This window comes from Apiospora hydei (genome assembly GCF_038363865.1).
Source record: "Apiospora hydei strain CBS 114990 chromosome Unknown utg000009l_segment0_segment0, whole genome shotgun sequence".
NCBI classification, from domain to species: Eukaryota; Fungi; Ascomycota; class Sordariomycetes; order Amphisphaeriales; family Apiosporaceae; genus Apiospora; species Apiospora hydei.
The window spans coordinates 1,387,740-1,414,295 of record NW_027117368.1 but is presented as its reverse complement, the minus strand read 5'-3'; the positions used below and the strand labels follow the sequence as shown (position 1 = coordinate 1,414,295).

Genomic DNA, 26,556 nt, shown 5'->3' with positions numbered 1-26,556 from the left:
ACGACTGCTTGGCATAACACGACACGATTCAGACGGAGCTGAAGATTGCATCGCTCTTCCCTGGCCGTAGTCGGGCGCTCAACCGGAGCTCAACATTCTCCTCGGTTATGCTTTGGTGTGCCCGTGGAACATCAATGCTTCCAGGCAACTCGGCACACAGTGCCAAACTTTGAGCGCATCGGATAAGGGCAAGAGATGGATAAGTCAGTCAGGCATTCGGAGAAAAATATGCTTGAGAGGTATATATTTTGGAAGACAAAAAGCTGCGACTCCGCCGAAGAATACTCGACTCTCATCTGCAATCTTGCCCATTCTTCCCTTCATTCGCTACCGTCACGCTTCCTAGGCCTGCGACAATCTTACGAATTGCCCATCATGCATTCAGCCGCTTCTGTTATTCCCGGTGTGGATGACCGCACCATGAGCATCATCATATATGGTCTCTTCTTCGTCGTGGCCATCCTCTATGCGGCCTTCTGGGCCATCGCGACGCTCCGCAGACGGGATAGCTACTGGACGCGAAACCGGACCCGCGCCACCGCGACCTTTTTGTTCCTCTTCGTCTCGTTCGCCGCCGCCTTTCCCGTGGCCATGGTGGGGGTCGTGGTCTACGTCGCCCTCGCCATCTTCCTCAAGTTGATGGTAGTGCTGATGTATCTGTTAAGCGCAGTCCTGGCAGGCTTTGCCACCAGGGACTGGACCAGGTTCCGCCGCATGAAGGAAATTCTCCATCTGCCGCTCTTGGACTTCGATTGGGCGCCATTGGACACGGAAGATTTTGATGCTTTCCGCCGCCCCAGGAGAGACCTAGAGTCGGTAGAGACCCTACCGGTATACCACCTATAATTGTTTCTCGCCACTCGTCCATCGTGAAAAGTAAGGGGAAGAACAGCAAGAGCCTCTAGGGAGCAATACGACCGGAGTTTGCACAGCTATCGCCCCTCGATTGCACTATGGTGTAATGGCAAGAGGTTAGACTGGGGATGATCGCGGGAGTAAATCGACTTCTTACCGGGGTGCTTCTATCCGCAACGAGAAGTGCCTCGAGGTGCACGATGGCAAGACACATTGGCCACAGGCACATGGGATAGGTCAAACAGTTATACAGCAGGAAGACATTTGCGGGACACGAATCGCGCTCAGACAGGTACACAGGGGAAGACGGTTTTGGGGCGCTCGCAGTCTTGACTTTGGATTTATTTTCACCGCAAGCTTGGATTCAATACTGGATTGCAGAGCCAGTCGCTCAATATATCGTTAGTCATTCAGCATATAATAAAACGTCTCAATTTTGAAGCCCACCTGGTGATGTCAGTCAAGTGTATCTCACTGCCTCTGCTGGCCTGCGCCAGCATGAGTCGAAAAACAAAAGAACTGTGCCAAACCTCCCACTGGACTGGGCTCGTTTTGCCACGGCAGCAGAACTAGAAAGGAAGATATAAATCAAGAAGTTTGATGTGCGCTAATTTAAGGGACGGAATCCCACGGTCGTCGTTTAAGTTCGTCGTCTGCGCGAGTTTTTCAGGGGTATCCGGAGTTTTGTTTCTTAAGTTCGGCCTTGTCCTGGGACAGATGATATGCCCTTCCAAAATTTCTACCCATCGCCGACGCCTTATGATTGAATACTAGAAATGTTTTCTTGCTTGCTTCTAGAACGTTTCCGCTACAACGCTTCCCAGAAAGTAGATTCGATTACCTGCTATCCGTCGAGATCCGGCATGTCATCTGGCACATTACGAGTTCCGATTCATTCCATTGCGGCAATAAAGCGTTGGCGACCCTGAGCGTCTCTATATTTCGGCAACCCTCTCATGTGGAATTGATTGTCCCCTCTTTACCTCTGCTGCCCTTCAAATCATGGCCGAAGCAGAGCCTCCTGGCTGCCTCGGCTGCCTCGGCGTCATCGTCGTGGGGCCACTCTTGCTCCTTGCACTCGCGGGTCTCGTCGCCCTTTTCTGTCTCATTATTGCGGCAGCTGTCGTCTGGACCGCGACATGGCTCGCCATGAAACTCTTCGCCCTAGTCTTCCTCCTGCCGGCAAGCATCCTGAAAAAGTGTTGCGGCCTCTCGTTCGCGGAACCCGCGCTTCGCTGGGTGCTTGCCTTGAGGTGGGATTGGTGGGCACCTCCACCGAAGGCCAAGCCGGACTCCCAAGGGGGAGCCGGAACACCTCAACAAACAGCAGCAGCAGTAGAGGCAAACGCGACGCCTTCGCCTCCTTCTCCGAATAATCAAGCGGCCCCGAACGATACTCCGATGGATCGAGACCTGGAGCTGGGACTTCCCGAATCCAGTCCTCCCGGTTATACGCCGTTCGAAATGGATATCACCGACTCGATCCACAGCGCCGAGGCTGTTCCACCATACCAGCCTTTCTGCTCCGACGGACTACCCCCGGATACGAAGAAATCGAGTCTGGTCGATATGTCTGGGCTTAGTTGTACTCCTTGTGAGTCTTCCTTCTATATTACTGGGCGGAACTGGCTGGAATATTGGCCCGGAATAAGGAAGCGGGCGCAGCATCCGCAGGTTGGATGCTAATTGGGATGGGATTTACGACCACAGCCATATGGCTACTTCGATACGATGGGCGCATACATTGGGTTTAGGTACAAAGGAACAATTGGGGGTTGATACCAGGGTTAAAGTCAGCGTTGGTTCCAGTGTAATACTATTACATTATTTCGTCTTTATACCATATCTAGTGCCAAGTACAGACTAGGACTCCTAATCACAGAATCCCGAAGCTGACTCGGGATCCACCAGTCCGAGCTCGAGCAGGCCCTTGTAACTCCAATAGTCCTGCTTCGTCCCCTGCCCCGCGACGGCTTCATCGCTCACCACCTTGCCCGTCCAGTACGCGCTCCCCTTGGTATGCTTCCCGAACGCCGCCAGCCCCGCGCTCAAGATGGACTTGCGCGCGTCCAACGAGTTGTTGTAGAGCGTCTCGATCGCCCACTCGCCCGTGAACACGGGGAACTTGTGATCCTCGGACTGGCCGCCACCGGCAGCCTGCGCGTCGCCGCAGATCATCTCGGTCACGTTGTTGGAGCCCGCAGGGCGCCCGTTGAAGTAGTAGTAGTGCACGTCGAAGACGATGTTCTGGTCCTGCGTGAAGTTGCCGGCCCAGTAGCCCGGTCCCTTGAAGCCGTCGTTGAGCATGACGGGGATCCGCGGGTTCACGGCCGCGACCCGGTCGAGCACGGCGCGGTAGTACTTGAGCAGCCACGCGGACGCCTTCTCGCTCAGGGACGACGGCTGCCCGATGTCGTCCGGGTTGTCCATCGGCTCGTTGACGGGCTCGAGCGTGAAGGACTCCGGCTGCCCGGACTGCTGGATGAAGTCGAGCACGGCGTCGACCGTCTTCATCGACCACGCGAGCGCCGTCTCGTTGTACCACCAGTCCAGGCCGCCCACGCGCTCGCCGATGGTCTGGTTGTTGACGCCGCCGGGCAGGCCGTGGAGGTCGAGGATGACGTGCATGCCATGTTTCGTGATGGCGTGAGACGCGATCTCCCGGAGGCGGGCGAGCTGCTGGCCGTGGTAGAGCTCGCTGCCGGGCAGGTCGATCCAGGCCTGGTACGTTGTCGGGATGCGCAGGACCTTGAGGCCACCCGAGGCCAGGACGTCGATGTCAGCCGTGGTGAACCAGGTCGAGTAGCGCTTCTCGAACACGGGGCCGCACTGGTCTCCGAGGTTGGCGCAGCACGTCCACTCGTCCAGGACTTCGACACCGCAGTTGGCGGACCACCACTCGGTGTCAATGAAGGGCTCTTGGATCAGCCAGCCGCCGAGGTTCACGCCGTCGCCTTTGAACGTCTTCCAGTCCAAGTAGTTGGTCCGCGGCTTGAGGCTTGCTGCTTGAGCCAGGGCGGCAGAGGAAACGGAGCCGGCGGCCAGGAGGCTGGAGAGCTGCATGTTGACGGTGCAGGTGACGACCAAGGATTGAAAACGAGGAACAGAAGAGGCTCGGAATCGTTTGGCCGAGGTTCAGTTGGCTTGCATGACTGCCGCACCAGCCTGCGATACATGCATGGCTCTTCTTGTACTTGTGCTTGGTGATGAACGAGTCCAGCGGTCCCCCACCGGCCCCACGATTAAGCCAAGGGATCGGCATATACCGTGAACGACCTGGGGCCCCGGATTTGGGCGCACATGAATGCGGAGATATGGTGGGTCTTGACGGCAAACCGCTGCGCAGACTGTCTCAATCTCTTGATTTTCCTTATACGCCCACACCGGGTCAATGCTTCTACACACATTTCACACACTTACACACCTTCGCACACCCCCTACGGTAAAATGCACCTTTTGAATACAGCATCGCAATGCATCGTCGAAATGCATTATCGAAATGAATCGTCGCAAAAAAAAAAAAAAAAAAGAGGCGGGGTCGGTTATCAAAGGTAATTGAGCATCGAAACCGAAATGCATACATTCAACGCCCGTCAATTTTCGAAGTTCGGCCACTTTCGACAAACGACCCCCGCCTTTTTTTTTTTTTTTTTTTTTCGACGATGCATTTCAATAATGCATTTCGACGATGCATTGCGATATCTAGGAACTTTTCGTAATAAATACGTACACGGGTAATGGTGCGTACGTATTAAAAAAATTGGTTAAACTAGGCCAAATCAAGGGATTGAGACAGTCTGCGCAGCGGTATGCCGTCGTCTTCGGAGATTTGGATGCTGGGTTTGATGTTGGGGAACACACACACAAATGTGCGCCTATTGGGTACTGGCCCGAGGACCTGGTAAGGACTTACGGTGTAGGGGAAACAGCATGCTCTTCTTGATTGCCAATCACATTCCGTACAGTGGAGATGGTAGCTTCTGTGTGAACTGAGTAATCAGATTTACAGGGATTGAAGTTGGGTTTACAAACGTGGAACATTTCCTTCCGTCCCCGATCACGGGAGCCCCCACCCAAGGCAATTGGAATCTTGGAAAACTTCGAAAGGAAGGATCTTGCCAAGTCATCGTTCAACCCCCGCTGCCGTATCATCACCCGACCTCGTGTTTTTTTTTTTTTTTTCCAGTTCTTCCTTTTTATCTTCAGGTTGCCTTTAATTTCCACACAATGTCGTAACTCTACCTACCTGTCTTTGACCCTACTGCAGGGAGTTCCGGGTGCAGGCGCGAGCCCTCGCAGATCAACCATGCTTATTGCACCTGCAATGTTCCACTCCTAGTTGTTTCGACGGAAGAACTCATCGATGTCAGAGACGGCTTTTCTCCTTTGTGTGGCTTCTGAGTCGAAACACCCGGACTTTTTCCTCAGACGATTGTTTGGGTACTCCAAGGATACACAACAACATGCCCCTATTTCAACTGTGGTAGGGGTAGCCCATATGCTTTCCTTTTGCATATGAGTGTCCGCGGCGCAAACCTACAGCTTTCGGTCAATTACCGCGGCATCGATTCCGTTGTAAAACTTCGCCGCATCAGGCCTTCGCACGGCTTCAGCACTCCCGAGTGTCCTTTCTCCAATGTCAGGTGCCTCGGCATCGACGTGCGGGTGGCTGGCATAAAGGATAATGTTCGGATGACATGCTGCTTAACACGAAAAGCATCCAGCCCTCGGCGGCGAAAGCTTGCGTCGGATGAAACACCCGTGCGCAGTTAGACTCCAGATAAGCATATTCATCTGACAATTAGAGGAGCAAATCGCCTTCTGGAATCCAGACAATCCCATCAAACCTTCAGGCGCGCCCCTCTGGCAAGAGTGTGGCTTTGGCTCGTACTCGGCGGTCGTGGCGCCTTCCGGGGGTAAGCTCACGGTCCGTTTCGAGATCGCGAGTCAGATGATTAGGTCATCGTTTTGCCCCTGAAGTGCGACGGCCAGCGCAAAGGAGACGTATCAAATGATGTACGATTCTTTGGAAGATCGCCAAAAGCTTGAGTCTGGCCTGCAACCCAAGGGCCTTTTCGCATCGGGTACAAAATGAGAGCTACAGCCCAGATGGAAAGGTTCATGGAAGCATCATCATCTCTCAACAACATTCCTACCAAGCTTGAAGCAATCTGTCTAGAACACACATCGAAAATGGAGAAAGTCCAGGCAAACATCGACGCCCTCGAGCGGAAGCTGACCAAGGCCAACAAGATCGCCGCCAAGGGCGAGAAGATGAAGGTTGGCGATGCCATCAAGCTCGGCCGCAAGTCCCAGTCCATGGCCGCGACCATCAACAAGGGCATGAAGGAATACGATGTAAGCTTTCTTTGATAGTCTTGTCCTCTTACTTGTTTATGAAGCCAGATTTCTGACACGCGACGCCAGGACACTGATCCCACGCCCCAAGAGAGCCAGGCGATGCTGACGCAGATGACGCGCATCGTCGAGTTGACCGAGGAGCAGGTCAACCATCTGATCGGCGCCTCGGGCTACCTCAAGGACAAACTCCACGTAGGCGGTGAGTCTTTTGGCTACCTTCACATTTGGTGTACCAGACAAACAGCTGGACGCAGCTACTGACGCGACGATACTAGGCTTGGTCAAGAGGAACCTCATCAAGACTTCCGAGGCCAGCGAGGCGCTTTCCCACCTGATGGTCTCCAAGGCGCCCCCAGAGCTGAAGGCGGAAGGCCAAGCCTTGGCCAAACGACGCAACGTCGCGTTCGACAAGGCGCTGGCCGTGTACGGCAACGCGACTGGGGGCGACGATCTTGGCAACGACGGCGCCGATGATTCTGATTAGGAACTGGAGGTTGACTGTACGCAATAATCGCTGGCTTCCGAGTCTGTTAGGACTCGGTACATACTTACGTAGCGGAGCGGCGAATAATTGAACACGAAACTTGGGGCCTTGGTATCAGCCGCCTCAGGGGATCATTGGCATCACAAGTCATATCTAGTACTACATTCGCTTCAATAGCAAAATCCCCTTTCGACCTCATCTCATACATGTCATTGGTACAGTGAACTTTTCTCATACGGACATGTCGCCAGCAAAAGACATTGTCTTTGTCCATTTGTACAATAAACTAGGGTGTTTGGAATAGGGGCGAAGACACAACGTTTGAACGAAGAAGCCTGGCTATTAGGCACAACAACGTACCAAACTAACCTGACTTGTTGCTTCTCCACCCTTTCCCTCCCTTTTTCAGATGGATCCCACTGTATAATATGCCTGTAGATCGTGGCGGCATGATTCTCGATCAGCCGCTTCAGCTTAGAGATCAACAACTCCCGTTCCTGCTCGCCGGAACAAGCGCGGATCTGGTTTGCGTACGCGGAAGCCGCCTCTAGGTGCCATAGCAGTCCGTCGGCATGTCTAACCAGCCCCAGCCACTCTTCCTCGCGCTTACGGAACGCGTCCTCGGTGCCGCCGGGGAGCGGACCGCATTGCCCTCACCTGAGTTTCCAGGTGCCGTAGCTGCGCGGCCGCGAGATTGGGGTCTTGTGCGAAGACGTCAAGAGATTGCTGGTAGTTCTGGCGGTCCCTTTTCTGCCTCTGCCTTAGCCCTCCTCGACAGCAACATGTCACAATACCTTTCCCACATATTCTGGGGTATTATCTGGACTGCGACGGTAGTGTTCTCACAATAGGCCTTACGTGTCTCTGACTGGTCATCAGAGGCTTGATACCTTGATGAAGGATGCCAGCTGGTCCCTTTTAACCTCCGTACTGTCTTAGTTCTTTGTACCTGTTCTCATTATGTAAGCCAACGTCTCTTGGAGCTTATCGGTGTTGCACATCGAATAGATGAATATCCAGCAAAAGGGCTTGGAGCTTTTGACCGAGAAGGGCATTGCATACATTTTGCAGGTGCGCCTCGGCGCTGTGTGGTTTTCGATCTGCAAACCAAGAGACTAGGGCATTGATTTCAAGTTGCGCAGTGGTTTAATAGCTTTTTCTTGGATAAAGAATATGACTATAGCATTGTTTAAACGCCACCATTACAAAGACGACTATAGACTTGACAAAGTGACAACAAAGCCATGGTTCCAACGCGACCCAGGCCGCCATAGATTATTCTCCTCGTTTCGAACCCCCTTTCCAGTTGACAGCCTAGGATAAACTTCCAAACAAATGGTGCAGATACGTCGACAGGTGAACAAAATTTTCAGAATACCCTCATACCTTCCATCACCGCTTATTCAGATCCCAAGATCATCCGCCCCCGGCGATCCCAACCGATCCTGCACAACTTCGTGCTGCGCCGGCAACTCGATATCCCCGTCCGACGCCAGGGACGCCCGGCCCGCATGGCTCGTGTCCATCTCTCCGTACTGATCCAGCATATCGCCCTCCATAGGCTGCTTCCCCTTTCCAGCAGTGTCTCGTCCCAGGCTGCGACCTTTTCCAGCCGCCATGGTCCCTCTGTTCCGAAAATCCGACGCCGAAAGCGGGTTGTTCCCCCGTCCCGTACGGGTCCAGCAGCCAGGCTTCGCCGTTGAAGACCTTGGACGGCAGTGCGGCGGCCGTGATGTGGGGGACGTGATGGCGGCCGCTGGTCGTCGTGGCCTGTTGAGCCTGGAGCTGCTGAGGCTGCTGCATTTTCTTCTGTTTCTGCTTCTTGTCCAACTTCGGGGCGACCTGGAAGGGGTGCAGATCCCCCTCGGCCTGGCTATCGTCCGAAATCGTCGCGGCCTCGCTGCCCATGGGCGTCGACCCGACGCTGCTGCCGGTTTGGAGGGCGGCTGCGAGGGGGTAGGGGCGGAGGAGGCCGCTGTTGCCGCCGTTGTTGTTGTCCTTGCGGATCTTGCGGGCCATGGAAAGGGGGGAGGTTCTCTCCAGCGAGTGTTCCAGTCGACAGACCCTCGAGAGGATCGCCGTATCGGGCCCCGTGCAGAGCGAAGTGCATGGGATCATGGCCGCCTTGCTGTTTGGGCATCTCGTCAGACATCTGCATGCCCGAGCTGGATCGCGGAATGCTCGGGTCGGTCACAGCCTTGGCCCCTTGCGGTCGTTGGGCCTGCTGCTGGCGCTTGCCAGCGCTGCTCTTGTCGGTTCTTGGGTTATCCATTCTTTCTTTCTTTCCTGGTCTTGATCGCCTGTTACCAAGTATGATAAGATGAGGGGGAATGATGTGCAAAGGTCCATCCCATCAATCCAATGGGCAGTCTGAAGCGGTTTAATATTGACGATTTATTAGAGTTCTGACGACATCCGACCCCCATTCGCGGTTGACGGGAAGTGACGTTTGGAGCCCGTCATCCCCTCGCAATCACTGGTCTATAAGTACGGATGCATCCAAACTAGACGCATCTAGTCGCAACATTGAGTTTCTTTGAACCTGCGTTCCCTATTCCGGATGGATTGTGATCGTTTCCCGCACCTGGTTGGAGGGTAGGTTTCCAGCATGGCGGATGTTGCCGGCGGGTTCTGTTTTGTTGGGTTAGTAGTAGAGAAACGGAAGTTTGACATCACCCCCGAAATACTCAACGGTTACATCCACATTAGTTGGCGTATCTCAGGCGAGCCTGGAGAAGCTACTGCATGCCATCGCGCTGCTTGGAAGCACAAGATAATAAACATTAAACATTAACTCTTTCATTCGAGGGGAATTATGGCCATACGACCTATCTATATAACTTCTAACGCTCTCCTGAACCAATACTCTGCTTCAACGTTGCTTTTATTAAACGATTTCCACGTCCGACTTTCCAGTCGTACCTCGGCCGCCCTCTTTCGTCGCCGCCGGGTTCATCATTAGCCCATTGATATCCTCACCTCTGACCTCCTTCTTGGCCTGCCTCTCCCACTCCTCCTGGCTGTGCGTCGCGCGGATCGTCTCGACGCTGTCAGCGGGGCCAAACGCCTCCTCCTCAGTCGCGATGTGCACACCGCCCTTGCGGTAGTCGCCGGGCCCCTTGGCGCCGTTGGGAACGTGGAAGCGGCGGTCGAAGCGCACGGCGGCGTAAAGGGCCGACACGATGATCTCGATGCCGTAGTTGAGGGTGTAGTAGCAGGCCTTGTGGTGGAACCAGGCCGGCGCGTTGGCGGGCCGCAGGTCGAAGTTGACGCCGATGCGGAAGCCGGCGCCCAGGGTCAGGAGCAGCGAGGTGAAGAGCAGTAGCTGGACTTTGGAGCGGAACCGCCCGGCGCCGAACTTTTTCGATGGGCCGGCTGTCGCGCCGAGGCGTCAGGGAGGCGAGCAGCACAGCCGGCGCGGGGATGAATGCCAGCAGGGCGAAGAAGACACCCGCGAACAGCTGTACGTCGCGGTCCATGCGGCGGGCGTTCATGTCGAGAGTGTAGAACGAGTGCACCGTGCAGATGATTACCATGACAAGGCAAGCGACGACGCAGAAAACGAGGAAGCGTAACGCCATGGTCGTGGCGGTGTGCCAGCCGAAGGACGGGTGGTAGGCGCGCACCATGCGCTGGGCGAAGAAGAGGTTGGCGATGAACAGGATGATGACGCCGGCTTGGGTCAAGATGTTGGCGGCGATAGCGATCCGCACATTGGTCGGCCGGCAGGCCCACACGATGCGCATGGTGAGAGCCGCGGTCCGGGCCATGGACAGACCGAAGAGCATGCCCGAGAAGACAAACTTATGGTCCCGCCGGCGGTTCTTCTGGAAGATGGTCATGTGGACGACGGCGAGGCAGAGGAAGATGGCCAACAACACGGCCGAGATGGGAACATCGACGTCGACGGTGGGTCGGCCGCCGAGGGACGCATTGTTTGGCAGATAGGGCGGGCCGGACATCTAAGATTACATGGCGTGTAAGTCATTTTGAGCTTCGTGTAAGAAGATAGAGTTTCGGGGTGGATGCGCCGGCCAAGATACGGGTGCTGAGTGAGACAGCCGTGCCAAGACGGCGAAGGATGCGATGTCATGTCAACATACCTCTGGTGGACCGCCCGCTGCTGGTGAGTTTCCGGATGACATATTCGCCAAGCCCCCGGCTTCTTAAGATGGAAGGTTTTCAAATGCCACGCAGGACAGGGTGATTCGTTCAGTGGCGTCTATAGCTCCTTGGCTTTTTTTCTTCCTTGGTGAGCAAACCAACCCCTGGCAGTAGGTGACGATTCCGTCGAGTGTAAACGTCCTACTTCGAAGGTGTCGCAACAATGAAAGCCAAGAAGGATGAGTGAGACAAGGGTCCTTCCGAGGTCAATTGAGTTTGGCAGTATTCTTTGATTGACGCACGTCAAAGAGCTAATACTGCAGTAGATCGGATGATCAGATGACGGAGAGTGAGAGATGAGATGAAGGTGCAGCAAGCAGTAGGGTTACAGTTCCGGGAGGAAGGTAAGGCACAATGCAGCAGCCGACATCTTGGCTTCTATATACATATCATAACCGGTCGTAGACTCGTATGGCTGTCAGATCTCGTCTTTAGCAAAAGCCCGGATCAGGTGCCACAGGCGAGAAGGTCGGTCTTTGTCGTGCCAGAATGACCGGTCCATGACTCCATACGCCATGGGGGGAGTGCGGGCGACAGGGATTAGACGGCCTGATTGCCCCCTTCAGCAGCTTCTCAGTGGCAGCAGTATCGGTGGTCGGAGGTTAACAGGTTATCCGTAAACGCGAGTTTACTGGGTCGAAACCATTAGCAACCAGTCCGGCTGTCAGCATAATGGCCCAGGGCCCCCACTAGCACCCGCTAAAGCCCATGGTCTTTGTCGCGGTCGGGACCGGTCTGCGGCTTTTAGCAGCTTATCTGATGACGAAAGCAGATCTCTGGATCTGGATCTTCGATTTCTCCAGGGTTCCCTGATCTGCTAATATCTTGACTTCTATGCAGAAACCTGGAAGATATCGAAGATATTAAAAGTAGCGGGACCAAACTCCGGCCGAAGACGATTGCAGATCGGCCGAGTTTTCGAATGGAGAACCGGTGTTAAGGTTAAGGGCACCTAAAGCCCAATGACCCCTGTACGGGCTCGCGGCTACAGCTCTGCTTAGATCCGGCCCAGCCCTTCCCTTCTTGGGAGAGACTTGCTGAGATTTGAAACTAAACATGACAAAGGAACGGCATCGACATGCACCAGAAACCCTTCAATTGGTAATGTTGGATCGTTGTTCCCACATGTCGCACATTCCACGGGATTCCCTTGTGTCACCATGGGTTCCTGCATTGCATCACGTTGCATTCGTCTTTACGAGCTGTCCAATACTACGGTCGTGGAACGTGTGTCAATACGGCGTAAAAAACATCCAATTAGGAAATCGCCTTAGAGGTTTGGCAATCCAATCTCAATATACACCTCATCTCATGAGTCAGCCTCCCACATGGCCCGTCAATTCGGAAGTGCCAAAGATTCCTTCGCCGCATCTGCCGCCAAGCACCCCTTCTTGTACGGATAGACCGACTTGAAATGGTCAGCGATCTCAGACCGCGTCGCGACCCAGACCCCGTCCTTACTGGCGACGTACTCGGCGAACTGCTTGAGCGCGGCGAAGCGTCCCGGCCGGCCCACGATGCGGCAGTGCAGGCCGATGGTCATCATCTTGGCCGTGCCCTCGGTTTCGCCCTCCTGGTACAGCACGTCGAAGGCGTTCTTGAGGTGCGTGAAGAAGCCCTGGGGGTCCCGGAACCCGGACCCAGCCACATGGAACTTGAAGTCGTTGCAGTCGTACGAGTAGGGCACCATCAAGCAGCCCTTGGGGTTGGGGGAGTCGCGCTCGTGGGCGAGGTCGATCCACTGTATGCTTATGTGAGTATTGAGGCAATTGCATTGGTGATGACACATTGTTAGGGACTTGGAATGACTCACGTAGGGCACGTCATCGGCGTATGTGTCGCTCATCCACTCGAGTTTCTCGCCCATCTCCTCGTACACCTGGGGCACCAAGGTCCGCGAGTGAGGACTGTTCCGACCATAGTACCAGCCCCGAGGCGCATAGCCAGTCAGGGCCTTGAGCGACGTGATGCCCTTCCGGATGTACTCCTTCTCCTGCTCGATAGGCATGTCATGGTACTCGATCCACCGATACGCACTGTCGACCCACCGTTAGCAAAGCCTCTCTCTCATCACCGACGACGACAGTTGGAAAGCGGAAAGAGGAATACTCACTGAGATGCGACGTCATGTCCCTCCTCGACACACCGCGTCGCGACCTCGGGCTGCTCCTCGACGGCCTGCGCGACCGCGTACAGCGTGAACTTCATCCGCAGCTTGTTGAAGAGGCGGAACATGCGCCAGAAGCCCGCACGGCTGCCATACTCGTACTCGGACTCGGCGTTGTAGTTGCGCTCGTTGACGCGGTACTGGCCTGGCTGCTCTTTGAGCATGGGCTCGCTCATGCCGTCGCCGTGCAGGACGCTGCGCTCCGCGCCCTTTTGGTGTACGTGTTAGTGAGAAAGGTCTTCGTTGTATGAGAGAGAGGGGAGAGACGAGGGTAACGGGTGAGTTACTTGCCTCTTCATAGTTGATCACGAACGACACGGCGATCTTGGCGTTGTTGGGCCATTGGAGAGGTAGTCCCTTCCTCGCCGTAGCCCTTGAAGTCGCGGGGGTAACCATAGTCAGGGTGGGAGTAGTAGGCTTCCGGCATCGTGATATTGTGATATCGACCCTCAGGCGCGAAGGCTCAATGTTCTACAGTCACGATGAATACTCAACAAAACTGGCCATGTTGGATCGAAGCCCCAACATGACCAGTGAGCTTTATAGTCGGAGTCGCGTCAACTTCACAGATTACGATGCTCCGCCTTATCGTGCAGCTTGCCTCCGCACATTGCCGTGCCAAGACATCGGTCTGCACCTCCATGAAAGTTGGAGTACCCCAGAGCGATATCTTGAAACATCGGCATGTAAATACATATTGTCGGAGATCACCGGTGAAGTGATCAGCAACTACCGTGGACATGATCGGCTTCTCCAAGACATTCGGAACAACATGGCCGTCGGATGTGCTCCGACATCGTGACCCCCGCTCTGACTCCGCGAAGCAACGATTGCAGCTTCGCAGCCCAGGCCATTGGCAAATACCAAGTATATCGCAAATAGATTCATTCATTTTGCTCATAATTCAAACCACACATCATTATCTCGTGTACAGATCGGTCCTCGGTTTGTCAAGCTCGCCTTTCACTATGCGTATGAGACACGTTTGGCTCCGCCCTTTCTTCGCTTCGATATGATGGTCTTGGGGAACGGCAACTTCATGATCTTCTCCGCTGCGTGCTCCGAAGCCGCCACGATCATGGCCGACGGGTTGCCCGTCATCATGCCGGGGAATATGGATGCGTCCATCACGAACAGATTGACCGTTCCGTACACCCTGGTATTGGCATCCACCACGGCCGTGCCGTTGGGTTGTCGCCCGTCGTCGAGGCCGATCTTGGCCGACCCGATCCAGTGATTGGAGCCGCGAGAGGCCGGCGTGGCGGGAATCTATTCGGGGTCGGTCACGTATTAGAGGATAGCATCATCGCAAAGAGCTTGAGTGAAGGAAACAACAGTCAGGGAGGGGAAACGGGTGTCACTCACCGAGTTGACGTAGTGCGTTGCCGTCTCGTTCGGAGCGGGGCGAATCCAGGTCAGATTTGAGATCGTCTTGAAGTAACCCTGCACTTTCTCAAGGCCAGCAATGACAGCCGCCTTATCCGCGTCATTGTGCAAGTAGGGCGCAGTCGTAGCTTGCATGTTGAGCAGCTTGTTGATAGTCAGGCGGCCTCGCGACTGCGCTCCCGTGCCGAGGTATTGAGTGATGGTCATGGATGCTGTTCGATCATACGGGTAGTCAGCCAAGTTATCTGTCACTATGTTGCCTGGTATTGCGCTGCGTCCGTTCACTCACTGTTCTTTGCTCCTTCGACGCGCGATTGCCAGTGGAGATGGCGATCGATGCCATCAGTGCCGTGAATGATTTCCCAGAACTGCGCGGCTATTAGCTTGTCTACTGTAAGAGAACGACGACACGGGAGGGTTTACTGACAATCGGTCCAAGATTGGGTGCGGCCTGGGTCAAAATACCAGTCCGGTTTTCTTCGGGATGTTAGCCAGAACCCTGAACATCGCTTCCCATTGGCGCCAGCACTCACCTAGGTATTGTGTTTTGTCGTCCGCAATTGGTGTATCCCAAGCGGCGTAGAAGTCGTAGAACACGACCTCAGGGTGCGCGATCTCGATATCGGTCTACTCAATTCGTCAGAAAAGGAGCGGCAAGCATCAGTCACACAATGAGCTTGAAAACTCACTCCAACATGGTCATCCAGGTTGTACCCGACGGGCAAGTTGATCCACTGGTCTGACGAAACCATGGTGCTCCCATCTGTCGAGTTCTTCACCACGTTCAGCTGATCCGTCGGGCCAATGCCACCTGCTCGACATTGTCAGAAATGTTCCCCTTAGTATAGGAGAGGCAGACGCCTCTCTCGAGGTTTCTTACTCCTGAACAAGACCTTTGCGGTTCCATAGGTGCCAGCCGACACAATCACGCGGCCTGTCTGATTTGTCACCTTGATCGTTCCCACATTACTAGAAGGACCTCCGCATTCAATCTGCACCCCAGTGATGTAGTCGCCGATACGCGTTACCCGGCGCACAGTGGTGTTCATCCACAGCGTGAACTCCTTCCGGCGACTTGCGCTGACCAAGTACGTGGCCAGGGGCCCGCCGCGCTCGGCGTGCTCGAACATATTGGTGGCGTGGCCGAAGGTCCAATTCTTCTGGTCCGGGTGGTCATTGGGCACGATGGATGTCCAGCCATTGGCCGCCAATCCTCTGCTCAGCACATCGAAGCCCTGCTGCAGGTACAGCTTCCCGTCCAGGCTGGGTACCGTGGTGCCGGGGATACGCGCAAATACTCGGTCGGTGGCGCCGACAAGATCAGACGACTTCCACCCCGCTGGCCACATATAGTCCCAGTCATCTGGGTGCGGCCTCCACCACAGGCCCGAATTGACGGCCGTGCCGCCGCCGAGTAGGCACCCGCTCATATAAGGGAAGTCGTCACAGGTGATGCCGGTGGGATCATGCCAGATTTGGTTGCTGAGACCTGGCACGTCGAACCGTGTCAAGTTCGTGCCCTCGAGCCAGGGGGCTTTCATGGTCCCGCCCCAAAGGCCGGTTGACGGCGGACCTTTCTCGAGCATGAGGACTGTATGGCCTGCTTCGGTAAGACGGTCGGCCATGGGTATGGCCCCGCCCCGGAGCCGATGATGATGTAGTCGTAAGTCTGCTTCCATATCGTTGAGTTCGAGCATACATCAGCAGGGTGGGTGAAGGCAACATCAGCCAAGCTCGCCCAGGGGCGAGTTACTACAGAGGTCAGTAGGCGAATATGGCAGAAAGATGTCTATCGTACAGAGCACCGCGGCACTGATGAGCCTGCGTAACGATGTGGTCCCCATGGCAAGCTCCAGATAGAGATATTGTCAAGGTACGTATTGGGAGATCAACTTGGGGCGTTCACGAGAGTCGATTGCATGGAATTGCGGATAAGTCACAATCACCATTCTCTGGACTCATCCGACATATGAATAATAGTCAAGTACGGAGACGGAGATATTTGTATAGCCTACCTTGGCAATAGCATCTCAATGTCAAGGCTTAAGATGCAACGTATATTGCCTCTGTGCTCCCCAGCCTTGGCCCAGGGTGCCTGCGGAGAGGGCTGTATGCAGTCTACCACGTGCCATGGCGGAGAAGAGTCGTGATTAGCGGAAGTGGGCGCGACTGAGGCATCAGGTAACATGCAACACACTGGCCTCGTATACTTTTAATCTGGGTCGACCCAACGAACAGGGAACGGATGCATCCGCGTCCCCGGACCCAGTGGTTCCTCACTTATTAGCCGGCATGGCCAAAACCTGGGGTACAGCAGAGGCACACGGCTGATCCAGAGGGTCGGCGTGCTGATGTCCGGCAGAAGTGCCGATGAGCTGATGCCATTGCAATGGTGATGAGATTCGGCGGGTGTACGGGCGACCAAGACTCCCCAAACCTTACCCTTGCCACGTATTATCAAGAGGGCATCGATGCAGCAGTCCCTTGTGACGAGATGTGGTCAGAGGCGAGTTGAGTGGATAACATCTAGAACCAGAGAAAGAAAAATATGCATGACGCATTGATTGATTCACCATGCTGGCAGAAGGACTTTTTCCCTCTTGGGTTTGTTCATGTTGCTCATTTGGCGGTTGAAGATCGCCGTCGGTCGGACGAGAAAACCAATGTGCGACGAAACAAGCCCTGCACGTTCGGCATCATGCGTTGTCAAATTCCCAGGTTAGGTAAGTTGTTTGCAAGTACGGCGAAGCATCGTATCTTCTAATCTCAGTTGGCATCGAGGGGATGGGGCTGGAATAGCCACTTTGGTTGGCCTACTACATCTTCAATTGAAAGTCGTCGCCCTCGTAGTGAACAGATCCAAGCGCATGTTTGCGGCGGTTCCTCGCTGTGTGGTTGGTGATTTCTCGGGATCAAGCGATTCATGCGATTGCATTGATAGGAAGACAGACCCAATGGTGATGACGGTTTGATGGGAAGGAGTGCCAAGTGGCCCCCCAAAAGGAAATTGCGGGACGGGTATCAGCTACTAAGCCTTATTTATTAGGGGGCATCCCCCTAGCCCCGGCTGGCCCGCTGCAAGCGGTGAGCCCCTAAAAAAAAGATGGCAGCGTGCTGGCGTGCTGGGGTGCTAAGCTAAGCAATTGGCGACCGATCTTCAGAATCTTCCAATTGTCCCTGAGAGGCTCCACTGTTTCATTCACCGAAACTTTCGACTTCGATCACTCTGTCTGAGACACGTTGGACCAAAACTTCAGACAGGGGACATCCAAGCCGCCAGCCAGCCGCTCTCAAGCTCCTGTTTCGCCGGAAGAAAAGACGACAGAAGGGAAAAGGTGACAGCTTCTAAACAATCCATCAATCAGTTACTTCCAGACTCTTGTGTGCCACACAACCCCTCATTCGTTAATTTACGTTTTTATCCGATCCCTCCCTCCCACACCCACCTGATCGCCGGAGCGAGAGTGAGCCTTGTCATTATTTGGCCCCCGAAAAAAGCTTGTGGTCGCTGGCGGTACTGCATCCGTACTAGCGGGTCAACTCATCCCTACACTACCCAAGACTTCTCTCCAATGACAATGAGCACGACCGTGACGCTCAGCGAGCTAGACGTGCTTGCCGAGTTCGACCAGCGCGTCGCCAAGGGCGTCGTCTTCTACGACAATGACCCGGCCATCCAGGTCCAGGAGGTCGACGGGTACAAGGTTGGTGACTACACTTGGCGGATAAGACATCCTTTTTAACTCTGTGGACCCTTGGCGCTGATATACAATGACTTTACCGCAACCTCCAGTTTGAGTTTGCCGTGACGGACGCCATAAGCAAAAAGCCCTACATCAAGGGCAATGATGATGAGCCCAGCAAGGCGTGCCACACGAGGAGACCGTCGCGGCCGGGCTATTTCCCTGGCTCGGATATTGACGTGTCTGGCTACGAGATTGCCGACGTGAGCGACACGCATTGCGTGGCCTTCAACAAGTTCTGCATGTACCGGCCACATATGCTGCTGCTGACCACGGACGGCTACCGCCGCCAGTACGACCCGCTGAGTCTGGACGACGTGCAGGCGGCACGGCAGATGCTCGAGGCCATGAACTGGCATCACTTCATGTTCTACAACTGCGGCAAGGACGGCGGCTGCTCGCGCCTCCACAAGCACATGCAGCTCGCGCCCCTGTGCCGGAACCGCCTCAAGCCCTGGCCGGAGACGACGGCTGCCGATGCCCCTGTCAAGACGCCGTACCAGTACATCTTGCGGCGGTTTGATAACGATCTGGGTCCCAAGCAGATCACCGACCTATACGGCCAGATGATGATCGAAGCGCGAAAGATCCTGAGGATCGACCCGAACTCGCCCGATCACGTCCCGCACAACGTCGCCTTGGGCCGGAACTGGATATTGGTGATCCCGCGGCGGAAGGCGGGCTTTAACGGCGCTTACGCCAACACCCTGGGCTTACTGGGCATGGTATCGGTGGCCAACGAGGCTGAGCTGCGGTGTTGGCTTGACCAGGGCGCCGCCGAGGTTCTGAAACAACTGGCTGTGCCCAGGTAGATTTCATTTTGGCGCGCTAGAGAAAAGGACGATGGGCGTTTTTCATGTAGATCAATAGCGATGTATGTGCTTTGGCGGGTGTTGGCTCATGATATCCCATAGACAAGAATGTTTAATAGATCTGGTTCTTCATGGCTGTATGGGATTTTGGTGCGAATCGCGACTTCAATTGTTGATGTGTCTCACTCCAGCTAGGGTGCCAATCGCGAATGGATGGGATGGGTAAATGAGTATTTGGATAGGCCAGGAATGCCGGAAAATGAAGCTTTTACATCATCAGCCCAAAAGTTTTGGTATATAGCTGCTCGTCACGATGGATGGCGCGACGGACTGTTCAACGAATGGATCGATGCCATCTGTCCAGTCTCAGGGGAAGTAATTGAGTAAGAGCCAACATCATGCATCGTCATGGAGTTCTCGCGATCCTGCTCTTCGGTGTTCATGGCACCTTCGCGGCATCATCGTGCTATTTTGATACCTGCTTGAAGAGTAAGTATCCAGCTGCCCACAAGTGACCGTGTATGAAGGCTGGTTTTTTCACATCAGGGGTCAACTGCGGAGAGGGATGTGTCGCCGATTGCGCCCGGCATCTGGCTGTCACCGTGACACCCCCAGGAGTGTAAGCTTCTTTACCATATCCAGAACGAATGACCCATTATGGATTGGTGTTGATTTGACTTTCTTCTTCATATAGAACTGTCACTAGTACCATAACCATCGATGTCCAACTTGCTGCAGGTGTTACCCCAATCGCTCCCGCAAGCACCTTAGTGAACGCCGCCCCAGACTGCGAGAAGGTCGCGGGCTTTCCATACTGGGCCGCGGTCTGCAATTCCCAGGAACGGTTCAGGAGTGCCTGTTCCTGTATTGGGGCTTCTATTACGACAGCCACAGCTCCAACACCCACTTCCACAGTAACTGAAACTATTACACCGTCATCGTCTACACTTGGCTCGCCCAGCAGCTCCCCGTTGGTTATCTTTACCGGCAGCAACGGCAGCAGCGGAAGCAACGGCAGCAGCGGAAGCAACGGCAGCAACGGTAGCTCACCCACGAATATGGTCTCCTCAGCAAGCACATCGGACGCTTCTCGTTCGGCAACCTCGCTCTTAACGCCACCCGACGGGCCAAGCAGCGCTACTACCCGAACAACGGCGTCCGCGACGACAGAAAACGTGCCCGTGCTCCTAACCGTCGTACCCAGCATACCCGGACCACCAAACAATGGCAAGAGGGCCTTCAGGAAAGGAGGAAGAAGTAAGAGACAAGATGCGGCTGGAGGTTTCGTCGAGGTCGGAGGCACCGTCGAGACCTGTAGTGACGGTACCCCCCTTCAACATCACCACTCAGGGGCAGCTGACCAGCGACGGCCGGATCGTCAGCACTCGCCCCGGCGACGTCTTCATCCCTTTAGCGCCGTCGGATGACGAAAGAGGCATCTCGACGGCCTTCGTCGTCATTGACTCGGTTTTCCATTGGCGGAACGTAGCCTTTGCCGCCGGCGAGGCCGGGTTCTGCCAGGTCGATGGCTCTGGTCGAGTCTACGCCACTTTTGCCGAGCAGGATACATGGCCACCCGGCTGCCGCTCGATATCAATTATCATTTACAAGGGTAAAAAAGCCTCACACGAATCTCGTAACTCTTCTTCAGCTTGACTAACACTGTTTCAATAGCTCGGCAGTGTCGAAACGGCGTCATCGTACCGGATGAGCCAGGAGGCGGTGGCTCCTCAACGCCCGCGCCTTTGACCCCTGCGTCTTCTTCGACACCTGCGGCATCCTCTACAACATATTCGAGGGTAGAAGCTAGCCAGACACCCACGACTGTCGCGCTCACAATCGATAGCACTATTCCCTCTACGGCATCATTGGTTGAGACATCTTCTACGATTGATCCTAGCCAACCGGTTGAAACATCGACTTTTACGGCCTCTACTTCTAGACCGACCTCTACTTCTAGACCGACCTCTACGCAATCGGGAGCTTCCACGCAAGTGTCGGAAACGATGTCGACCGTATCAACCAGCCGTACCCTATCAACAACTATGCAGTCTTCGGAAGATATCAACCAGCCAGAGACATCTTCAAAAAGTCCTTCGTCTCTGACTATCACCTCTACCTCTCCTGAGACTTCATCCCCATCAATGGAGACACCACTTTCGTCCACCCCAGCAATATCATCGAGTACGCTGAAGAGTTCCAAACTACTAAGTGGGACCGATGCGGCAGTGACACCGTCGACTATGAAAACGTCAATATCCTCATCTTCACTGTTGTATGATTCGACGACTCCGAGCTCTACCACATATACGGTGTCAATTAGTAGTATGCCCGATTCGTCATCTGCTTCCGACACACAGCTTCCGACGCAGATGACTCCCGAAAGCCCGACGTCGAGTGTAGCCGTCACTCTAGAGCCAACGTCATCTACCGAGTATAGCTACCCCTTTATCGGCTCGACGAAGTCTTCAGGTTCAGCTGCGGCAGCTGCTTCGAGCGCCTGGTTCCCAACGACATCTGTCGACCCATCATCATCAACAGCCCCCTTATCGGTTCTCACCCTCAGCTCGGGCTCTGTGGCGGTAACTTCATCGAGCACCGAGTCCCCAACACCAACGATCGGAACATCATCGACAGTCCCCTCCTCGGCTCTTACCCCAGCTCGGTGCCGCCCTCGAGCACTATTACCAGCGCAAGCAGCATGGAGTTGACACGTGCAAGTCACTCCATGTCGAGTGACTTCGCTACCGCATCAGCATCCTCTATCTCTGCCACTCTTGATATATCCTCGTCCGCAAGCGTACCTGATACCATTACTACAAATACTACAAGCTCTACAAGCGAGTCAAAGCCCTACAAGTATAAGCAGCTTCGGAGCTTCCGAGACACCCTATACGCCTTCAAGACCCTCAACGCCTTTGACATTCACGACGTCTTCAATATCTTTGACGTCTTCAACATTATCAGCGTCTTCGTCATTTTCGGCGTCTGCGGTGTCATCCACGTTTTCAACAACTTCAGCGTCTTCAGCGTTATCCACTACTTCGACGAATTCACCGACTTCAACGACTGCAACCGCTTCAGCGCCCTTCACCCCTTCCACATCCTCAATGTTCTCAACATCACCAGAATCGTCTACCTCATCAACACTCTCGGCTTCGTTCAACCCCTTGACGTCCACCACCACGACAACAACATCTTCTTCCGCCCCGGAGATATCCAGCCCGACCTCGACTGCATCTCCTTCGTTTACCTCGTCAGACTCCTCGTCCTCGGTAGACACAATTAATAGCACCACAAGCTCAATGATACCTCCATCCGCTTCTTCAATCTCCATTTCCGTCTCCTCTTCTTTCACCGCTTCAGGCTCCCTTTCCACTTCCACGGCAGAAAGCACCACTGCATCCTCTTCGATCACCTCATCACCAGTCCCCTCGTCCACGACAGAAAGCACTACAAGCTCAATCGAATCGTCATTCTCCTCCACAGTCTCCTCCACAGTCCCCTCTTCACTCGCCTCTTCCGACTCGTCATCCACGTCCACGACGGACAGCGCCGCTGCATCCTCCACGGCCTCTTCATCATCTTCGCTCGCCTCCTCCTCCTCCTCATCAGATTCCTCATTAATGTCAGAAAGCACCACGAGCTCAATTGAATCTTCATCCTCCTCCTCAGTCTCCTCTTCGTTCGCCTCCTCTGACTCGTCATCCACTTCCACAGCGGAAAGCGCCACAGCTTCGTCGACCACCTCTCCATCATCTTCACTCGCCTCATCATTATCGGATCCTCCATCAACGACAGAAAGCACTACGAGCTCGAGCGAATCTACATCGTCCTCTCCTTCCGTCTCCATTCTCATCTCTACCTCTTCGTCTACCTCATCAGATTCGCCTTCCACGTCCACGACAGAAAGCATCACGGCATCCTTCTCCACCATCTCATACGCCACCGAATCCGCGTCCGAATCCGCGTCTAAATCCACGACTGAATCCGCGACCGAATCCGCAACTGCATCAGTGACTGCATCAGTGACTGAATCCGCGACTGAATCCACGACTGAATCCACGACTGAATCCGCGACTGAATCCGCCTCCGCATCCGCCTCCGCGTCCCCCACGCCGCATCCGCCCCCGAGCGGCTCCGGCTTCTGCCTCATCCTGAACGCCCCCGACTCGAGCGCCGACGGCATGATCCTGTACCTCCAGCGCGTCGACCCGGCCTACGGCCTGCCCCTGGGCCTGTACTTCAAAGAATTCTACGAGACGTCGCCGCCCGCCGCCATCTTCGACCTCGACGGCCCCACCGGCCGCCTCAGCGTGACCAATCCCGAGTACCCCAACTCGCCCACCCTGGTGCCGTTCCTGCCACCGCCGCACGGCATCGACACCGTCTTGCAGGTAGACTACGCCACCACCTCCGACGCCTACCCCGAGTACTATCCCGAGATGCGGTGCAGGGCGTCCGCCGGCTACGGCGCCGTGGATGGCGTGACGGGCAATCTTCTGCCGGACGCCGAGATCGAGTGCATGGCAACGGCGACTGACGTAAATTTGCAGTATGGTGGTGTATCATTCGGGGGCAATAGGGAACTGTTGATGATTAGCGAATATGAGGGGTTCTCCGGGTACCAGTTCAGGGTGAGATATGACAACTGCAACCCGATAGAAGTAAGTAAAGCGTGACGAGTGACGTGTATCCCCTTGATGGCGACAACGCTGCCCCCACCATATCGTGTCGTCCTGTATGGACTAGGGAATAACCAGTGCCGTGGTATAATGTTTATTCAATTAGTGGCATACTACCTACTCAGGTACTATACCAAGGGCAGCGTTATCACCATTAAGGGGATATATTTGTGGCTAATCTAATGATAATTATTAATCCGAACAATCCCAACGACATTTCCTATGTGTCGAGTGTCAGGCACTGGTATAATCCGTAACAATTGCACAAAGTGGTATCTCGTCAAGCATCGATAGGTCATAAAAGCGCATCGCGAAATCCAAATCGCCAATCACCTATGGAGAGACTGGTCGGCACCCCCGTTCCCACCGCCCAGGCTGTTCAGGATGGTCCCGCCGTAGTCGTTGTTGTCGTAGAAGAAGTTCTGGTCCAGACCCAGCTCGTCGAACAGGTTGTTGGCCAGAATATTGCTATCGTACATCCAAGCCTCAGTGTGTATCAGTCCTGGTGTGTGAGGCGGCTGCGGCCATGCTCCCGACCCGACAGCGGCGGCAGCAGCATTGCTGCTACTACCCATCTCGACCCCCTCCATGGCAGCATTCCCATCCACAGTAGCGGCGGCCGAGAGAGGACCTCGAGATTCCGGGCTGTATTCATCTTCCCTGCTTTGTCCTTCCTCTCCTTCTACTTCCTCTTCGGACCCTGACCCGTCCCGCTCGTGCCTTCGCGCCAGGAGCCCTTCCATTCCCATAGTGGCAACGATCTCGGCCCATCGCTCGAGCTTGAGGCGAGTAATGCCGATCTTCTTGGCTGCGAGATCCCATATGTTGTTCTCCAGACCGCCATGGGCCTTGTCTAGAGCGTTCCGAGCCTCCTCTAGACGGGCGACAAGCGCACGCAGGATCCCGACAATGTCTAGGTGCAATTCTGGTTGGGCCAATATGTGCGACTTGATAGTCAGCGCGGCGGCGGGAACACCTGGGCGATCCGCGTCCTCCCTGTCGATCATATCGCTTAGGTCGCGCTGATCTTGCGGCGAAGGCTGCTGCGGGGGACCCGTGGGAGGTGGGTCCATGCTGGAGAGTTTGAACCAGCGGGAGAGCAGCATGACGGCGTTTATGAGCTGCCCGCAAAGCGGCATGGTGAGATAGAAGTACTCCTGAACACCGATGGATAGCCAGCACTCAAACCAAGCCTTGAGGGCGGCGTTCGACCGATAAAGGAAGTCCAGGGTTGAGGGGGCTCCGATGGACAACGACGTCAGTGAGTTGGAGAGGTCTTCCAGTACGGTAGCATCCATTTTGGGTGGCTCCCAGAGACGCAGGGTAGCACTACATATGTGAACGCTTAGCACCCCTGCATGCCTTTAGCTTATGGATCCAATGTAGTGGTCGGGTGAGTGGAACGACTTACGGTTGTTCCTCAGGTGCCGCGGAACTTGGGCTTTGAACTTGTCCAGTTCCGCCTGGAAAGCACCCAAGTATGCACTGGTGGGAGCCCTTGGGATAGCGGGCAGTTCGATATCGTCCTCGTTCTTGTTGTGGAGGCATGATATCTTATCCGACAGGCGCTGGATGCGCATCAGTTGCACCAGTAGCGAGTCGGTTTCGTACTCATTGGCTGATTCCAGCTCTTTGACGCATCGTTCGATATAGCTGGTATACTTGCCTTGCTCGACTCTTTGGTACGACAGCGCGATGCACGAATTGACATACCAGGCGCCACAAAGCGCCCTCCTCTCGTCATTGGTTCTCGCTTTGGGCTGCTCTGGGTGGAGCACGAGCAGTCTCGTGCGTTCATGTAGCCCTGGCGGCCGATTGATGCCCAAGTCGGCACACAAGCTCGTGGCGAGATGGGAGAGGTTGCTCATCTGGCTGTGCATCATGCAATGGTAGTGGTACCAGCCGAGAACCAGGAGGATGGCTTGAAGCATCTCGAGCGATCTCTCGGAGCGCACCAGCATGTAGTCGGCAATATGCTTCATGATGCGGAAACTCTGCGCCCTCATGGACCTCAAGTGGCGGACCGTGGCTACCATGCGGATCACGATGAAGAGGAACGGCTTGGTGGCTTTGAGCTCCTGGGCTGAGATGCCCGGTGGTAATACCACGAAGGGGTAGCTCTGGCTGAGCTTGGTCACAAAGGTGGACAACAAGACATCGTCGTCCTCGACGCTCTCCACGCTCTCGCCGACAGGGGCGCGACATATGCAGCGGGGCGGGGCATACTGGTTGTAGTAGGAGGGGACTGTCTGATAGGCTTCACTGGAATCAGTGCCGGCCGGGGTAGAGCTGGAGCTGGGTGAGACGGTAGCCCGTTGGGGTTCTGACGGCCGGGGAAAGGTCTCGGAAGGGATGCAGTGGGGATCATCAGCAGGGTTAGGGGGTTCTTGAAGGAGGCGGGCACTTCTCCGGCGTTGGTGGCCCGGAGGATCTCGACCAGGTTGTTGAGTCGTTCTTCCAATTGCGCGGTTCTCCTGCAGACAGAACTTGGTTAAGACTGGGGATCGCCGGGCCTCGAGGCGAGCGAGGGTCTTCTCTCTGCACTGGAGTTCTGAAGAAAGGGAAAGAAACTAAAAAAACTAAAAAAAAACTTACGAGGGTTTGCTCTGCCTTTTCTTTCTGGGGCGATGAACCTGGTCAAGACAGTCCTTCTCTAGCCGTTCACACCTACGACCAAAATCAGCACCGTATGTTTTACAGAGCTATATGTAGGCAGAAACGGCTGGCATAAAACGGATAATGAGAACGACATGGCGATTGATTGATCCTCCGTCTCTCTCTCTCTCGTCTTACCTGTCGCACTTGGATCCCGTCCTTTCATTTGAGCGCAAGCATTTCGCTTTCGCAATTGCGCATGGGCTACAAGCCGCTCCCCACTTCGCGACTCCTCCGACACTTT

General features: G+C 54.9%; 15 protein-coding genes across 15 annotated transcripts; 8 read left to right on the top strand and 7 right to left on the bottom strand.

Annotated features, from left to right (window-relative positions):
- Positions 1 to 375: 375 nt before the first annotated feature.
- PG997_012206 (uncharacterized protein) lies at positions 376 to 846 on the top strand (the record flags this gene model as incomplete). The annotated part of the gene is made up of 1 exon (XM_066816520.1): positions 376 to 846. The coding sequence occupies one exon, from the start codon at positions 376 to 378 to the stop codon at positions 844 to 846; it is 471 nt and encodes a 156-aa protein (XP_066662212.1).
- A 1,011-nt stretch (positions 847 to 1,857) lies between these two features.
- On the top strand, positions 1,858 to 2,541 carry PG997_012205 (uncharacterized protein; the record flags this gene model as incomplete). The annotated part of the gene is made up of 1 exon (XM_066816519.1): positions 1,858 to 2,541. One exon carries the CDS (start codon positions 1,858 to 1,860, stop codon positions 2,539 to 2,541), a length of 684 nt encoding a protein of 227 aa, XP_066662211.1.
- Positions 2,542 to 2,727: 186 nt separating this feature from the next.
- On the bottom strand, positions 2,728 to 3,918 carry PG997_012204 (uncharacterized protein; the record flags this gene model as incomplete). Its single annotated transcript, XM_066816518.1, has 1 exon — positions 2,728 to 3,918. One exon carries the CDS (start codon positions 3,916 to 3,918, stop codon positions 2,728 to 2,730), a length of 1,191 nt encoding a protein of 396 aa, XP_066662210.1.
- Positions 3,919 to 6,048: 2,130 nt separating this feature from the next.
- PG997_012203 (uncharacterized protein) lies at positions 6,049 to 6,700 on the top strand (the record flags this gene model as incomplete). The annotated part of the gene is made up of 3 exons (XM_066816517.1): positions 6,049 to 6,213; positions 6,283 to 6,415; positions 6,492 to 6,700. 3 exons carry the CDS (start codon positions 6,049 to 6,051, stop codon positions 6,698 to 6,700), a joined length of 507 nt encoding a protein of 168 aa, XP_066662209.1.
- A 572-nt stretch (positions 6,701 to 7,272) lies between these two features.
- On the top strand, positions 7,273 to 7,551 carry PG997_012202 (uncharacterized protein; the record flags this gene model as incomplete). The annotated part of the gene is made up of 1 exon (XM_066816516.1): positions 7,273 to 7,551. One exon carries the CDS (start codon positions 7,273 to 7,275, stop codon positions 7,549 to 7,551), a length of 279 nt encoding a protein of 92 aa, XP_066662208.1.
- A 565-nt stretch (positions 7,552 to 8,116) lies between these two features.
- Positions 8,117 to 8,818, bottom strand: PG997_012201 (uncharacterized protein; the record flags this gene model as incomplete). The annotated part of the gene is made up of 1 exon (XM_066816515.1): positions 8,117 to 8,818. The coding sequence occupies one exon, from the start codon at positions 8,816 to 8,818 to the stop codon at positions 8,117 to 8,119; it is 702 nt and encodes a 233-aa protein (XP_066662207.1).
- Positions 8,819 to 9,587: 769 nt separating this feature from the next.
- PG997_012200 (uncharacterized protein) lies at positions 9,588 to 10,662 on the bottom strand (the record flags this gene model as incomplete). The annotated part of the gene is made up of 2 exons (XM_066816514.1): positions 9,588 to 10,058; positions 10,111 to 10,662. 2 exons carry the CDS (start codon positions 10,660 to 10,662, stop codon positions 9,588 to 9,590), a joined length of 1,023 nt encoding a protein of 340 aa, XP_066662206.1.
- Positions 10,663 to 12,200: 1,538 nt separating this feature from the next.
- PG997_012199 (chitin deacetylase 1) lies at positions 12,201 to 13,458 on the bottom strand (the record flags this gene model as incomplete). The annotated part of the gene is made up of 4 exons (XM_066816513.1): positions 12,201 to 12,605; positions 12,678 to 12,900; positions 12,978 to 13,240; positions 13,345 to 13,458. 4 exons carry the CDS (start codon positions 13,456 to 13,458, stop codon positions 12,201 to 12,203), a joined length of 1,005 nt encoding a protein of 334 aa, XP_066662205.1.
- Positions 13,459 to 13,997: 539 nt separating this feature from the next.
- PG997_012198 (uncharacterized protein) lies at positions 13,998 to 16,042 on the bottom strand (the record flags this gene model as incomplete). Its single annotated transcript, XM_066816512.1, has 7 exons — positions 13,998 to 14,300; positions 14,397 to 14,629; positions 14,707 to 14,785; positions 14,845 to 14,894; positions 14,951 to 15,044; positions 15,107 to 15,228; positions 15,298 to 16,042. 7 exons carry the CDS (start codon positions 16,040 to 16,042, stop codon positions 13,998 to 14,000), a joined length of 1,626 nt encoding a protein of 541 aa, XP_066662204.1.
- Positions 16,043 to 17,995: 1,953 nt separating this feature from the next.
- On the top strand, positions 17,996 to 18,972 carry PG997_012197 (uncharacterized protein; the record flags this gene model as incomplete). The annotated part of the gene is made up of 2 exons (XM_066816511.1): positions 17,996 to 18,121; positions 18,211 to 18,972. 2 exons carry the CDS (start codon positions 17,996 to 17,998, stop codon positions 18,970 to 18,972), a joined length of 888 nt encoding a protein of 295 aa, XP_066662203.1.
- A 398-nt stretch (positions 18,973 to 19,370) lies between these two features.
- On the top strand, positions 19,371 to 20,233 carry PG997_012196 (uncharacterized protein; the record flags this gene model as incomplete). The annotated part of the gene is made up of 4 exons (XM_066816510.1): positions 19,371 to 19,461; positions 19,519 to 19,591; positions 19,679 to 19,796; positions 20,018 to 20,233. 4 exons carry the CDS (start codon positions 19,371 to 19,373, stop codon positions 20,231 to 20,233), a joined length of 498 nt encoding a protein of 165 aa, XP_066662202.1.
- Positions 20,234 to 20,241: 8 nt separating this feature from the next.
- Positions 20,242 to 20,628, top strand: PG997_012195 (uncharacterized protein; the record flags this gene model as incomplete). The annotated part of the gene is made up of 1 exon (XM_066816509.1): positions 20,242 to 20,628. One exon carries the CDS (start codon positions 20,242 to 20,244, stop codon positions 20,626 to 20,628), a length of 387 nt encoding a protein of 128 aa, XP_066662201.1.
- A 1,234-nt stretch (positions 20,629 to 21,862) lies between these two features.
- Positions 21,863 to 23,128, bottom strand: PG997_012194 (uncharacterized protein; the record flags this gene model as incomplete). The annotated part of the gene is made up of 1 exon (XM_066816508.1): positions 21,863 to 23,128. One exon carries the CDS (start codon positions 23,126 to 23,128, stop codon positions 21,863 to 21,865), a length of 1,266 nt encoding a protein of 421 aa, XP_066662200.1.
- A 31-nt stretch (positions 23,129 to 23,159) lies between these two features.
- Positions 23,160 to 23,907, top strand: PG997_012193 (uncharacterized protein; the record flags this gene model as incomplete). The annotated part of the gene is made up of 2 exons (XM_066816507.1): positions 23,160 to 23,609; positions 23,890 to 23,907. The coding sequence occupies 2 exons, from the start codon at positions 23,160 to 23,162 to the stop codon at positions 23,905 to 23,907; spliced, it is 468 nt and encodes a 155-aa protein (XP_066662199.1).
- A 79-nt stretch (positions 23,908 to 23,986) lies between these two features.
- Positions 23,987 to 26,478, bottom strand: PG997_012192 (uncharacterized protein; the record flags this gene model as incomplete). Its single annotated transcript, XM_066816506.1, has 4 exons — positions 23,987 to 25,011; positions 25,069 to 26,200; positions 26,253 to 26,290; positions 26,451 to 26,478. 4 exons carry the CDS (start codon positions 26,476 to 26,478, stop codon positions 23,987 to 23,989), a joined length of 2,223 nt encoding a protein of 740 aa, XP_066662198.1.
- Between the last annotated feature and the right edge of the window lie 78 nt (positions 26,479 to 26,556).